The sequence below is a fragment of the Microcaecilia unicolor genome, chromosome 13 (assembly GCF_901765095.1).
Source record: "Microcaecilia unicolor chromosome 13, aMicUni1.1, whole genome shotgun sequence".
NCBI classification, from domain to species: Eukaryota; Metazoa; Chordata; class Amphibia; order Gymnophiona; family Siphonopidae; genus Microcaecilia; species Microcaecilia unicolor.
In genome coordinates, this window is record NC_044043.1 from 58,708,311 (window position 1) to 58,723,320 (window position 15,010).

General features: G+C 46.3%; 1 protein-coding gene across 3 annotated transcripts in view; it reads left to right on the forward strand.

The window, feature by feature from the left end:
• The window catches only part of PHF12 (PHD finger protein 12), a 149,416-nt gene that overhangs the window by 101,575 nt on the left and 32,831 nt on the right, over positions 1–15,010 (forward strand). For all 3 annotated transcript variants that reach the window (XM_030222213.1, XM_030222214.1, XM_030222215.1), the window contains 4 exons: positions 1,382–1,546; positions 2,637–2,792; positions 3,117–3,915; positions 8,047–8,175. In XM_030222213.1, coding sequence (XP_030078073.1) covers positions 1,382–1,546; positions 2,637–2,792; positions 3,117–3,915; positions 8,047–8,175 — 1,249 coding nt within the window. The remainder of the gene's footprint in view (positions 1–1,381; positions 1,547–2,636; positions 2,793–3,116; positions 3,916–8,046; positions 8,176–15,010) is intronic.

Sequence of the window (15,010 nt, forward strand, 5' to 3'; positions counted from 1 at the left end):
CAGGCAACCTGGGGAAAAGAAGAAGCTTTATGGATCGTCCTGGAAAGAGAAGATGGAACCTGTATCCACACGGGAGTTATCTACAGACCTCCTGTTCAAACGGAGAAGTTAGACAAGGATCTGATAGAAGATATTCAAAAGATTGGTATGAAAGGGGAGATGCTACTGTTGGGAGATTTCAATTTGTCTGACATGGATTGTGACTCCTAATGTGGAATCTAGCCTCATGTAACTATAATTTGGGTTATTTCCCATCTCCATTACTTTGTACTTGTCCACATAACATTTCAGTAGCCACTTGAATGCCTAGTTCTTCCAGTTTCGTGTTGTCGTCCTGTAATTTTTCACATCCACATGCGATTTTAACAACATTTGAACTTTCTCATCTGCAAATTTGATCACTCATTTTTCTGATTTCCAGATTATTAAAAAGCACTGATCCCAGTACAGATTCCTGTGGTACTCCACTGTTCACCTTCCTAGGTTGAAGAAATTATCCTTCTAACCCTGTTCTTTACTGTCTCTTAACTTGTTCCCAGTCCACAACAAGACATTGCCTCCTATTCCATAGCTTTTTAACTTCCTCGTGTGTCTCATGAAAACTTTGTCAAAAGCTTTCTGAAAATCCAGATACATTATATCAACCGGCTCACATGTTTATTCACACCTTCAAAAAAAAAAAAAGTGTAGCAGATTAGTAAGATAAGACTTTCTCTTTCCTAAATATGTTGACTGACCCATTACACCATGTTTGTGTTCAGTTAATTTGTTGTTTGATAGTTCCTACAATTTTGCTTGGTACTGACGGGTTCACTGGTCTGTAGTTTCCTTGGAAACAACACAGGAGCAGAAGGTGACAAAATGACTTCCAACCTGGGAGGAGATATTCGGAAGTTCGTTCTTTATAAAGCACCAGTAGAAAGACCCATAAGTAAAGAACTTCTAAATATTTCCTCCCAGGCTGGAAGTCATTTTGGCCCCCTCTGCTCATGTAGTGTTTCTCTTGAGGTCTCATGGATGGTGTGTCCTGCTTCTGTAGTTTCCTAGATCACTATTGGAACCATTTTTAAAAATTGGTGTTTTGGCTGCTTTCCGATCTTGGTACTGCAGACTATTTTAATGATAGGTTAAAGATGATTAGTAGTAGATCTGCAATTTCATTTTTGAGTTCTTCTAGTACTCTGGGGTGTATACCATCTAGTCTAAGTGATTGCTGTTCCTTTAGCTTGTCGATTTGGCCTATTACATCTTCAGGTTCACTCCTCTGTGCCAATGCACGTTTCGTGGTTTTGTGTTTTTTTTAAATATCTTTCTATACTGTGGTAAAGAATTCCGCTTTCCTGCCTATTCTTCTGCTTTATTTGTATTGTGCTTCCTACAGCTTAACCAGAAGAACATGACCCTGAGCAACAGGTGCCAGGTATTTGACCGGTTTCAGGACACCATATCGCAGCACACGGTGAAGGTGGACTTCCTGAACAGAATCCACAAGAAGCATCCTCCTAACCGCAGGGTCATCCAACCTGCCAAGAGAAGAGCTTTGAAGGTATATATATGTGTATATATATTTTTATTTATTTATTTATTGAGATTTGCTATACTGTCATTAACTAACTTGCAGATCATAGCAGTTTACATAACAAAATAAATTTACGTTAAGTAAAGAAAAAAAGAAAGGAACTACAATTCTGGATAGGAAAGTAACCATTCAAGCAATAGAGTAGACAAAGTCAAGGTTGGGAGGAAAAGGGTGGGGTAATACGTTGGACAAGGTGATAAATAGGTGGAAAACCGGGACCTAGGTGGAGTCAAATGCTTGATGGAAAAGCCAGGTCTTTAAAGTCACTTTGAATTTCTTGAAGGAGGGCTTGGCCCAGATAGGAAGGGGCATAGAATTCCAGTGAAAAGTCATGGCAATGAAAAAAAGCACAATTCCTAGTAGATTCCAGCTGAGTGTATCGAGGACTGGGAAGACAGACGGTTATCATTTAAGGTGTGTAGGAGCCGCAGTGGAACATAAGGGATAGTGAGACAAGACAGGTAAAAGGGTAGACTAATTCTAAGAGCTTTTAAAGGCTATGATTAGGAGTTTGAAAATAATTTGTCTACGGGGAGCCAGTGGTGCTTCACAAATAAAGGAGAAATATGGTCATGTTTGCAAGCATGACAATTCTGATGGCTGTATTTTGAAGGGACCGTAAGTTGAGATCGAGGGTAACCCAGGTATACGATATTACAATAGTCCAGCCTAGTGATAAGCAGAGAAAGGATAAGCGAGTGGAAGGAGTTATGATCAAAATATCTTCTCACCAAATGAAGCTGGTGTGGAAACTAATACAAGTTTTGCCATCCTCCTAGTTCATGCAAGGATAGATTCCCTCATGAGCTACCAATGCTTAGTTAAATAAAGAGGGAATTAATAAGCAAAGATGTTCAGAGGAAAAACGTATAGGCAACAGGCTGATACTGTTCAGATGGCTCTGAAACCCCAAGTGTAATAGTACACACCCAATGCCAGCACCTGAAACCTAATACAGAGATGCCAAGTTTCTAAGGCTGCACTTTGTAACCAGCTGCATGACAAGCATTTGTTCTGTAAGCAGTTTTCACACATCATTTTTATTCTTCCGCCCCAGGTTCCTGATGCCATAAAGGCCCAGTACCAGTGTCCACCCCCATTGCTTGCTCCTGCAGGAATCCGTGATGGGGAACTGGTCTGTAATGGGACCTATGACTCGCAGAAGCACCTTTTAAATGCTGAGCACTTATCCATTGAATCAGAGCAACAAGAGGTTCGTGCTGCCACCTTCTTCTCCCTTCTCGCTGGCTTCATTCCTCTCCTGGCTTGCTGTTTCCTGCCCCCTGATTGTCCTCCTGCTCTTTTCCTCATGCTGCCAGTTGGCTTCTCATCTCCCTCTTCCCACAGCCTCAACCTTCCTCGCTTCTTAGGAATGCTTAGTGTTGTTCCCACATGCCCTTAGTAATACAGTTGGATGTTTTCAATACAGAGCCAAGGTTCCTGGAGTAAATGGGAGGAATTACCCCAGTAGGCATTGTAGGGTTGAGAAGCTATTGCTAAATCTGTATTCTGCTGATTTACTCTCTTCTCTTTGTAGTGGCTTCGCAGCGTGGTTGCCCTTCAGTGCAGTATACTGAAGCATTTATCTGCTAAGCAGATGCCGTTATGTGGGGACTCGGAGAAGGCTGATATTAAGCCTGTTATCACAGCAGATGGCTTCACCCCCAGCTCTCTCCAGGCAATTGACAAGACTCTGGCTTCCTCTACATTTCCCACTATCTGTTCCTCAGGGACATCATCCCAGAATTTCCCAAGTTCCCCTTCATCCCCTCAGTCTGTACTGCAGGAAGAAGGCCCCTTTTTGGAAAACTTCAAGAAGATAGCACCTTCTGGGACCTTAAATGGTCCTATGGCTGCCGAAATGAAAGTGAACGGACCCCATTTGTACAACATTTCCCCAGAAACTTCCACTCTGACTGAAACCCAGAGGCTAATGGGACCAAGTACAACACTCTCCGTTCTGTCCCAGCAGCCTTCATGGCCTCAGCCTACCACACCACCAGCAGCAATTGTGCTCCCCAATCACACAGCAGGACCCTTTGTGAAGACTGAGAATATGAAGGGAGCTGCATCATGTGCACAAAGAAACTCTCTGCCAGGCCCTGGTCTACCAGCTCCTTCCCCAAGTTCTGGTACTAGCCTACAGACCACCAGCACTTTGCAGCGAAAAGGCATTGGTGTACAGACACATCTTGGTCCACCCCTGCCAGTGATAGATTCACGGCCCATTGGGTCTCCGTTAACAGGCACAAGGGCACTTACACCTCCACAGCCAGCCTGTGATGGCCTTTTGGCTTCTGTAGCAGCTTCACCAAGATTACGTTCCACTGCTTCAGGTGAGTAACTTCCCAGGGCTAGCATCCTCAGCTTTCAGGGAGACCTTAGTACTGAGGGAAGAGTGGATAACAGCAACATAGTTCTTCCTGCAAGTTGACAGTGGGTTGGAGTTGACTGGGAAAGGGTCAGGAACAGACCTGACATTGGTATGTAAGGACAGCACTTATGAGAATAAGCACTGAGGGATCAAATGAGAAAGTATTAGGGATTTGATTTCTTATTGCTTTACAGCACCAGCCCAAAGTCCTGCATAGCATTATGTAAAATCATACCACTTGGCATTGGCCTCCTTTTAAAGGCTCCTATACTACTATAGACGTGTATCCTGTGCATGTAAGCTCTCTTGAGCAGGGACTGTCCTTCCCCATGTTTTAACTTGTACAGCGCTGCGTAACCCTTGTAGCGCTATAGAAATGCTAAGTAGTAGTAGCATGTATTTTCATGAGGTTCTGTTTGTTGTTACAGTTTACAAGTGACAGTGCCAACCAGTTCACTGTTTTGGTGAGGGGGGGGGGGTGTCACAGGGAAACAGAATGTTTCAAGTGGCAAAATGCTTGGATGTTAGCAGCTTCTACTTCCTTTAAGCCTGGAGTTAGTAATCTGGAAGGGAACACCATTACACTAGAACAGATCATCCTCCTGCTTACTAAATAAATACATTTAAAAAGAGGGGTGCAGTTTTTTTTCCCCACTGCTTGCTTCAAAAGACTATGCAGAGATGGAGTGCTATGAGTATATAAAGGCCATCCCTTTAAAGCCTTAAAGGGTCATGTAAGAACAAGTATGCTAGACTCCAGCCTGTTGCTACTTCAAAGAGACTGGGCACTCCTGCAGGGGGAGTGTCTGTATGAATTTTTGTTTTGAAATCTTGGAGACTTTGCCACTGCAGTTCAAAAAAGAGCCCGTCAGTAAATCCAGTACCATTTTAAGCCCTGAATTAATACCTTGCTTCCACTGACACCGAAACATGGGTACAGCAGTGAAAACGGAGGACTAGCTGAAGATTTAAGGAGATGCCACAATGGAAAACCAGCTAGCCCTCTCTGGGGAAGTCTCATTTCTTCTTTATTTACTTATGATGTGAAAGTGTCCCCCCCCCCCCCTTTCCTTATTTCCCTTTTCACTGTATATGTTACACTGATTGATTGGTTTCTGATCTTTAAACAAATTTAATATTAGACACTAGTTAAAAATGCCCGTTTCTGACTCAAATGAAACGGGCGCTAGCAAGGTTTTCCTCAGAGTGTGTATGTTTGAGAGAGTGTGTGTATGAGAGAATGAAAGTGTGTGCCAGGGGCCCCCACCCCCAGAGTTTCAGGGTCCCCTCACCCCCTCCCTCAGAGTTTCTGGGTCCCCTCCCTCCAAGTTTCAGGGTCCACCCCTTCCTCCCTCCCTCAGAGTTTCAGGGTCCACCCCTCCCTCCCTCTGATTTTCAGGGTCCCTCCCTTCCTCCGAGTTTGTGTCCATCCACCAACCCACGCAGTTCCAGGGTCCCCACCCTCCCTCCCATCTACCCTCCCTACCACAGTGCTTATCCCGTCCACCAGCAAAGTCCTGGCCTGACCCACAGCCAGCAGGAGCTCCCTCAAACTGTGTAACTCACACACATTGAGAGGCAATAGCGGTGCTGACGCAGCCACGGTCACTCAGCAGGATAAATTTCTCCTTCTGGTCTTCTGTCCGCGTATGCAGGTGTTTGTTATTTCCGTGCCGACACACCGCCTTTCTTGTTTGCCTATTTGTTCGCTCTGTGCCTCCTCTCTCGGCCGCCAAAAACAAACGAGTGTCTACCGCCGCAATGCTTGACACAGAGAGGGTAGGCGATGCGCAGGTGCGCTTACAACTACCTCGGTTGGTTGCCTTGCCTCTCACTGTTCCGCCCTCGACGTCATCACGTTTTGACGCGAGGGTGGGACAGAGAGAGATGGTGACAGAGCGACAAACCTTACGATCCTTACGAATCCTTCACCAGTGAAGCCACGGAGTCAGCTTCAGAACGTTGAAGGTGCCTTTTATTATAGTAGAGATGGGGGACTGGGGGACCTGAGTAAAAACATAAGTTTTAAATTATTTAAGGAACAGTTATCCAACATAATATAACCCATGTGAAAAAGTAACTGCCCCTTAATTACTCAAGTCAACCAATTGACCAAATTTAATTGATGATTTGATTCAGCTGATTGAATACAGCCAGGCTTGATTGCAGCCTGCCCTGTTGAATCTGAACCCCACTGTATATTGAACCTTAACATGAGAGTGAAGAAGGTACCATAATGTTTCTACAAGAACACTATACCACAATCAAAGGAATTGTTGAAATTTATCAGTCTGGAAAGGGTTACAAGGCTATTTCTAAAACTCTGGAACTCTGAACCATAGCAAGAGCCATCATCTCTAAATGGAGAAGACTTGCAACAGTGGTGAATTTTCCCAGGTGTGGCCGGCTTGTCAAATTCACTCTAAGGGCACAGCAGCAGCTCCTCTGGGAATCAGAAAGAGACTGGGCAAAAATTTGTTCCCGTATGGCTTATTATGGGAACATAGGGCACTAATGGGTTAATGGGAGAGTTGAAAGGTGGAAACTGCTGCTATCCAAGAATAAAGAATAATATTGATGCTCTTCTCATATTTGAAGAAATATACATAGATGACACCAAGCCTTCTGGGATAATGTTCTATGGACTGACAAGTCAGAAGTGGAACTCTGGACAGAACAGGTCCCATTATGACTGGTGTAAAGCAAATACAGCATTCCAGTGTAAGAACATCATACCAGCAGTCAAACATGGTGGTGGTAGTGTGAGGGTTTGAGGCTGCTTTGTTGCCTCAGGACCTGGAAAACTTTCCCTTATTGAAGGGACCCATGGACTCTTCACTGAACCAGAGTATTCTTTAGACGAATGTCCAGTCATCTGTCTGTGAGCTGATGTGTAATTGGGTTATGCAACAAGACAATAATAAAATTTAAAAAAAAAAAAGCAAATCTGAATGAGCAGAAACAAAATTTTGGATTGGCCTGACTTTTGAATCCTGTAGATTCCTTAGCAGGACCTGAAATGAGCACTTCATGCACAAAAACCTACAAGTGTGTCTGATTTAAAGCGTTTCTGAAAAGAAGAGTGGGCTAAGATTCCTAAATAGTGACGTGAAAGACTGATATTATAGGCAGAACTTGGTTACAGTTTTTGCTGCTAAAGGTGGTACAACCAGCTAAGTTTGTGGGGGGGGGGGCAGGTTTTTTGTTAACATGGGTGATATAGTAACATAGTAGATGACGGCAGAAAAAGACTTGCACGGTCCATCCAGTCTGCCCAACAAGATAAACTCATATGTGCTACTTTTTGTGTATACCCTACCTTGATTTGTACCTGTCCTCTTCAGGGTACAGACCGTACAAGTCTGCCCAGCACTATCCCCACCTCCCAACCACCAGCTCTGGCACAAACCGTACAAGTCTGCCCAGCATTTTCCCCGCCTCCCAACCACCAGCCCCGGCACAGAACCGTATAAGTCTGCCCTGCCTCCCACGACTGGCTCTGCCACCCAATCTCAGCTAAGCTCCTGAGGATCCATTCCTTCTGAACAGGATTCCTTTGTTTATCCTACGCATGTTTGAATTCTGTTACCGTTTTCATTTCCACCACCTCCCGTGGGAGGGCATTCCAAGCATCCACCACTCTTTCCGTGAAGAAATACTTCCTGACATTTTTCTTGAGTCTGCCTGGATAACTTTGTTTCTTAAAGTATCAATTTTAAAATTGTGTTTACTGAGGTTCCCTTTGTTTAATATTACATTTTGTTTAAAGATCAGAAACTATTCAAAGTGATGTATATGCAATAATAGGGGAAATTGGTGGGGGAGGGGAGCTTTTTCACATCACTATAAACCCTGCATATCAGGAATTTGTGTATAAATTACAGAGCCCCTATTAATCTGCAGTTAAGGTTGACCTTATAAAACGTGCAGGTTTGCAAGGGTTCACTGGCCATACAGGAGCTTGCAACTCTTGCAGTCCCAGCCTTTTCCAACAGGAAGTTCTGTACGGAAAGGTGCAAGAACTCTGGGTGAAGAGATATGGGGAGAAGTAGAGTGGTGGTGGTTGTGTGACTGCTTTTGTTCATCCTTGTAGATGGAAAGCTCAGTCCCAGCACCTTATCTATAGGAAGTTCAATCATGGCTCCTTCATCTTTCCTCTCAAACCCTGCATTAATGGCAGAACTTACCAGTTCCCTCAGAGCATTAATGGCCGGCAGTGGAGGTGAGTGCTGACCCTGCTTCACACTAACTCTTCTGTGTTAACTGAATGTTAGATTTATATGTTATATATATGCCCCTCCCTACAGCAGGATCACTGTGGCTTGTTTTTTAATTAATATTTCTTACCTACATGGGTGCCAGATGATCTGAGTGTAGAATATTTGATAGTGTACTAGGGATGCAGTAACTGACTTGTATTGTTTATTCTGAGATTTACCTTTTGAGAAGCAAAGATACACTGAGTGTCTACAACCCTGCATGCTGCTTAGGAAATAAAATTAAATTTTCTTTTAATTTCTGCTAGACCAGTCCAGACTGACAGGTTATGTCACTGTACCACCAGATGGAGGCACAGAAAGCTGAACTATCCAGTGGTAATCAGTATAAACAGTGGTGTAGCCTGAAACTTGACAGTGAATAACTTATTTATGAGGGTGGTCTTTACGTTCAGTTGAGGTCAGTAAGGTCTTATTTTCCATGAGGATCACTTCCAATTACTTGTTCAAGCTCCACTCCAATACTTTTGCAACTAGATTATTATAATTCATTATATTCTGGGGGTTCTTTTAAAATTGTTCAAACTTCAGCTTTTGCAATATACAATAGAGGAAATCTACTACATTAGCATTTTATCTTTCAAAAAGGGGACCACAATACAATTGTCATGATTGTGGTCAGAACCCCTCTCAAACTTACCTTATTTCTGGTGGTCAGCTTCTTAGCTGGCTTCTGTTTTTTCAGTCTGTCCTTTCTGAGCTAGCTCTGTCTCTGTGCTGGCTGCTTCCAGCAGCATGTCCCTAATTGCTTTACTATACTGCAGCTGTGTGTGTTACCTGAGCTAGCTGCCTCTGTGTGCTGGTTGCTTCCAGCGTGGCTCTAATTGCTCTGCTATACTGCAGCTGTGGGGGTTAAGCCTGAGTTAGCTCTAGCTCTGTTTCAGTATCCTGCCTGCCTGTATCTGGTAGTGGTGACATCAGCAGGCAGGGCCTTGATAAGGAAGTGGTGTTCTTCCCTTCAGGGCCTTTGCAACGTTTGCTTAGTTGTTTGCTTTAGGTCCAGGTTAGTGGTAGTGCAGTGTGCACTTTTGATCTGTGCTAGCTTCCCTACTTTTCCCTTGTGGCTCCCCTGCTTTTCCTTTTGGTGCTTTAGAAGCACTACTGTGTTTTGATGCTTTAGAAGCAATTCTGGGTTTGGGCCTTTAGAAGCACTTCTGTGTTTAGAGCTTTGGAAGCTCTGCTGTGTTTAGTGCTTTGGAAGCACTGCTGACTTCTGTGTTTAGCTTCCCTGTTTTTTTCCCTTTTGGCTCCCCTGTCTTCCCTTTTAGTGCTAGGAGCTCTGCTGGTAGTTTGGTGCTTAGGAGCACCGTAGTTAGTTTAGGGTTGTAAAGCTGTTGTGCTTGGTGCTTAGGAGCACCTGTGCTAGTTTATGTGTTTAGGTTCCCTGCTCTTTCCCTATGGCTCCCCTGCTTTTCCTAGTGGTGCTATTGGTAGCACTTCTGTTAGTATAGGGCTTAGGAAGTCCTTTTGTAGGTTTATTGTTAGGAACACTTTTGTTGGTTTCTGTTTGGAGTTCTTCTGTTGGTTAGGGCTTGGGAGCACTTATGACAGTTTAGGATTTAGGAGTACTGCTGTTTCCAACTTGTTCTAGTCCTGGTCCCTGTGTCATCCAGTTTCCGGTATGTCCTGCCGGCCACTCAAACCCAGGGGCTCAACCCTTGGGGGGCAGTGGCTAAGTGCAGGTGAAGCTGTACGGACCAGTCCGGGGGATTCCAGTCCAGTGTTCCAGTCCTGTGTCCTCCAGTCCGGGGGATTCCAGTCCGTGTGTTCCAGTCCGGGGGATTCCAGTCTGTGTGTTCCAGCTCGCTGGGTAGTGCCTGCAGTCCTGCCGGTGCCGGTGTGCTTGCCCAGCATTGGTTGGTGGGTTTTGCCTGCTGCTGTCGCTCCTCGTCAGCAGCCCAAGGGCTCACGTTTGCTCCAGAGCCCGGCCCCGCGGGCTCTGAACCTGACAACAATAAAGGGTAAAAGGGACAAACAAAAGCTAAAAGGAGCAGTTGGAAAGGTTAAAAATTTGCATCGGGGTGGATGTTCAAAAATGTCATCCTGCAAGGCCAAATGACACTTGATATAGCCTTTTTTTTTTTCCAAACTTATAGCTAGAAGCAGTGGGAAGAATTGTTTCCTAGGTGGTCTCGGCACTTCTTATATCTAGCAAAGTGCAGGAAAATCTTGCTTTCAAAACATGCCTGTCTTTTCAAAGATGGTTGCTGTTCAGTGAGGATCTGGAGAACTTTGTCCTGGGGGGAAGCCAGGCCAAAATGGCTGCATGGTCAAGAAGCAGGTCCTGCTCAAACTGAAGCTGGTTCTGCTCCAGCAGTTGTTGTTCTTTATCTTCTGTTTCTCTGAAGGGGCAGTGCTTTTGTATAGCTAGGAGACTGAGGGACAGTGGAACCTTCTCCATCTCCACCCTGCTTAAGGGGTGGCGCTAGGAGGCTGAGGTTCAACAACCCCCCTCCAGGGAGAGATACAGGTGGTAGGGAGGACTCACTGTTCCACCTGGGTTGGGCTCGGATTACGTCTACCCAGTGGGTTCTGGAGGTGATCAAGTAGGGCTATACATTGAAGCTGGTGTAGCCCATTTCAGACACCCGCGGGAGGTGATGGAGATGAAAACGGTAACGGAATTCAAACATGCGTGGGATATGCATAAAGGAATCCTGTGCAGTAGGAATGGATCCTCAGAAGCTTAGCCAAAATTGGGTGGCGGAGCAGGTGGGGGAAGAGAGGTTGGTGGTTGGGAGGCGAGGATAGTGGAGGGCAGACTTATACGGTCTGTGCCAGAGCCAGTGGTTGGGAGGCGGGAAATACTGCTGGGCAGACTTGTACGGTCTGTGCCCTGAAAAAGGCAGGTTCAAATCAAGGTAAGGTATACACATATGAGTTTATCTTGTTGGGCAGACTGGATGGACCATGCAGGTCTTTTTCTGCCGTCATCTACTATGTTACTATGTTTATGGTGTCCCTCAAGTGAAGAGCCATTGGTGACATAGTAACAGAGATTGATCCAGTTAGAAGCTATCAAGCTAGTCCCTGTGCAGGAGCAAGGCCAGGGATGCTACTCCATCTATTTTGCAGTCCCTAAGAAAGGGGATATTTTGGTCCATCCTAGCCCTGAAAGGGGGGAAGGGATCAGGATCTCTCTTTGTCCTGTGCTTTCACATGGGAACATTGTGGTCAGTAATATCGGTTAACCCAGGGGAGTTTTTGACATATCTGGATCTGTCCAAGGCCTGTTGTCATAAAGAACAGGCACAAACACTTCCTGTGATTTTGCATGCTGGGCAAGCAGTATTGATATCTAAGATGACTTTTGTACACTGCCTTATTAATTCTTCAGGCTCAGGACAAGCCCCCACACCACCTCCAGGGTCATGGTTGTGGTGGTGCCTGTCCACAGAGGGGAATTGGAGTGCACCCATGTCTGAATGACTGGCTAAACTGAGCCAATTTGTAAGTGGATTCTTTAGTGGTCTCCATGGAGATTTGGCTTGCTGGAACATATAGGTTGGATGTTGAATTACAATAAATCTGGTGCCTTCGCCAGTCCTCAGATTCTAGGGGGTCCACTTAACATCAAGCAGAGGATAGTTTTCATTATACAGAAGAGAATATTTAGTGTTTGAGGGGTTCTGAGGACTTGGACCTCTCTTTAGTTGCTGGGTACCATGAAAGCTACTCTGGAGGTGGTTTCTTGGGTAAGAGCTCATAGGGGACCTCTTCAGCAGTCTCTCCTGTCATTGGTCTCCCAAATCCCAGCTGTTCGGTTGGCTTCCACTCTCAGTTACACTCAGGAAGCAACTGTCTTGGTGGAGCCATCTTTATCTTCTCAAGGGGGTCTTCAAAGCTGTTCCTCTTTGAGAACTGATAAATGTAAATTGATTTTTTCCTCAGCGACCCTCCAGACCGGTCAAGACGCGTGGGTTATGTCCTCCTACCAGCAGAGGGAGACTGAGAAAACACTAAGCTTTTGAAGCCTGTATATATAACCTGTGCAGAACCTCCACTAGCCAGTATTTTCTCAGTCTCAGCAGAGGTAGCAGTTGACAGCCTGTGCAGTCTCCAATAATCTGGTGAGGTAGTTTGTCATTGGGTCGTAGGATTTTTTTCCTTCCAAACTTTATTCTGTTGCAGTACCCTGTACGTGTGTAAAAAAAAAAAAAAAAAAGTGCTTTGGGGCCCTGGGTCTGGTGGGGCCCAGTTTTTCCCCCTGGGGTGTTACACCTATGTTTGGGTCCCTCCCCCTGTGCTGCTCTCTATTTCTGTTTGCTTGGCAGCTTTGTGCCTCGGCTGCTTTCTCAGTATTGTAGCCTTGAGTGCCTTACAGTTTCCAGATGCCAGAGTTAGAGTAAGATGCCTTTAAGGTCAGTTATTCTATTTCATTTTGCTTGCCAGCTTTGTGCCTCGGCTGCTTTCTCAGTATTGTAGCCTTGAGTGCCTTACAATTTCCAGATGCCAGAATTAGAGTACTGTGCCTTTAAGGTCAGTTATTCTATTTCATTTTGCTTGCCAGCTTTGTGCCTCGGCTGCTTTCTCAGTATTGTAGCCTTGAGTGCCTTACAATTTCCAGCTGCCAGAGTTGGAATACTGTGCCTTTAAGGGCATTTATTTCTTTATTTTCAGCGGACCGAACGGGGGTTTTGATTCCTTGCTGGAACGAGAGAGCAGCGCTTTCTCCAGTGCTTTTGCAGTGTGAGTGAGTTTTTGGTTTGGCGCGTTTGCGGAACAGCTTTTCCCTTCCCTCGTGGTTTATGGCGGCCCAGCTCCTCCGATGTCGCGCGTGCTCGTGGCGAGGGGTAGAGGCGCCAGGCGCTCAGTGTAGCTTTGCGGTGCACCTATAAAGGTGGCTGCGGCACCCCCCGACTTGACCGCGGAGGGATCGATGGTGTCGGGAGTCTCCGGGTCAGCGGGAGCGTAGGCAGGGCTGCTGTCAGCGGGAACAGTTTCGGCGGGAACGGCCGCCATCTTGAGTCCGACGCGGCCCGTGGAGCCAGCTGTTTTTGGGCCTGCGGCCTCCGTTTTTGGCACAAAAGGGCCTAATGACGGTCCAGGAATGGTGGGCTTTCCTCCAGATTTTGTCTGGACGCGGTATCAGGCCTGGAGATCGGGACCCCCCCCCCCCCCCAATTGGAAGAGGGGGCTGTTTCCGTCTTGGCTGAGAGACCACGGTTAGAGTGGTCAGAGGACAGGCAATGTTTTTCTCCTGTAGCTGCAGAAGCTGCACTTAGTGATCTGGGGGAGTCAGATGGAATTGATGGCTCTCAGGAGCAGGATTGTTGGATTCCTGGAGAGGATCCTTCAGTAGTGCGGATTTTCCATAGAGATGAGCTGTCAGAACTCACAGATCAGGTGTCATCCACCCTTCAGTTTGGTCCTGAGGTGGCTTTGGGGGAAACTGTCCAAGATCCGTTGGTGAAGGGCATTCAGCGTCAGGCGTGATCCTTCCCTATGAACAAGGATCTCCGGGAGATGATTTGACAGGAATGGGATTTGCCGTGTAAGGTGGCAAAGGCAATGGCGAGGCTTTATCCCCTCCCTCAGGACGATAGGGATTCCTTTAAGGCTCCCACGGTAGATGCAGTAGTGACGGCAGTAATTATAGCTACGGCTATCCTGGTTGATGGAGGAATGGCCCTCCGTGATCCTCAGGATTGGAGGTTGGGATCTTTTCTCAAGCGTAGTTTTGTTTTGTCGGCTCTAGCCCTGCAGGCCTCGGTTTGTGGGGGTCTGGTAGCTCGGGCATGTTTTCATTGGGCCGAGAAGCTCCTGGATGATTCGGTAGATGTTGGTTCTTCTGGGGGTCAGGAGTTAGCCGACTTGGACATGGGTTCATCCTTTTTGTCTGAGGCTTTTATGATTTGTTGCCTACTTCAGACAAAAAATATGGCTATGGTTGTGGGTCTCTGCCACTTAAGGGAGCTATGCTCTTTGGAGAAGATTTGGACAAGTTAGTGTGAGGTCTTAGTGATACCAAGGTTCTATGGCTTCCAGATTTTCGGTTCAAGGCAGGGGCCAGAACTAGTTCCTCTCTGGGACGGTTTAGGGAGGCTCAGCGGTATAGGCCGGGCAGATCGAGTGGGACCTACCCCTAGCTGTCTGTTTGTCCAATTTAGATTGTAAGCTCTGTTGAGCAGGGACTGTCTTTTCATGTTAATTTGTACAGCGCTGCATAAGTCTAGTAGTGCTATAGAAATGTTTAATAGTAGTAGGACCTCTAGGGGTCGGTTTTTCCAGCGCACACAGTTCTTTCGTGAGAGTCGTCGCGGAGGGCGTGGCTTTTCCGCGGGAGGTTAGTATTCAGGCCACAATTCCCAATGAAGGTGTGCGGGCTCAGGCTCTGGTGCATGTTGGGGCTCGGCTGAGTCTGTTTTACCAGAGTTGGGCCCAAATCAGGTCAGATCAGTGGGTTCTCAAGGTGTTTCGAGGCGGATGCGCGCTGGAATTCGAAAGCTGTTCTCCCGAAGTGTTTCTGGAATCCCTCTGTCGGTCTTGGAGCAAGAGGGCAGCAGTGAAGGACACTCTGCGGTGGCTGCTCGCGTTGGGAGCCGTGGTTCCTGTTCCTTCAGATCAGCAACGCTCAGGGTGCTATTTGATCTATTTTGTGGTCCACAAGAAAGAGGACACTTTTCGTCCCATTTTAGATCTCAAAAGGGTCAATGCGGCACTCAAGGTGCCCTCTTTCCGGATGGAGACGTTGCGGTCGGTCACTGGTGCGGTCAGGAAAGGAGAGTTTCTCACTTCCCTGGATTTGACGGAAGCTTATCTTCACTTTCCTTTGTGCAG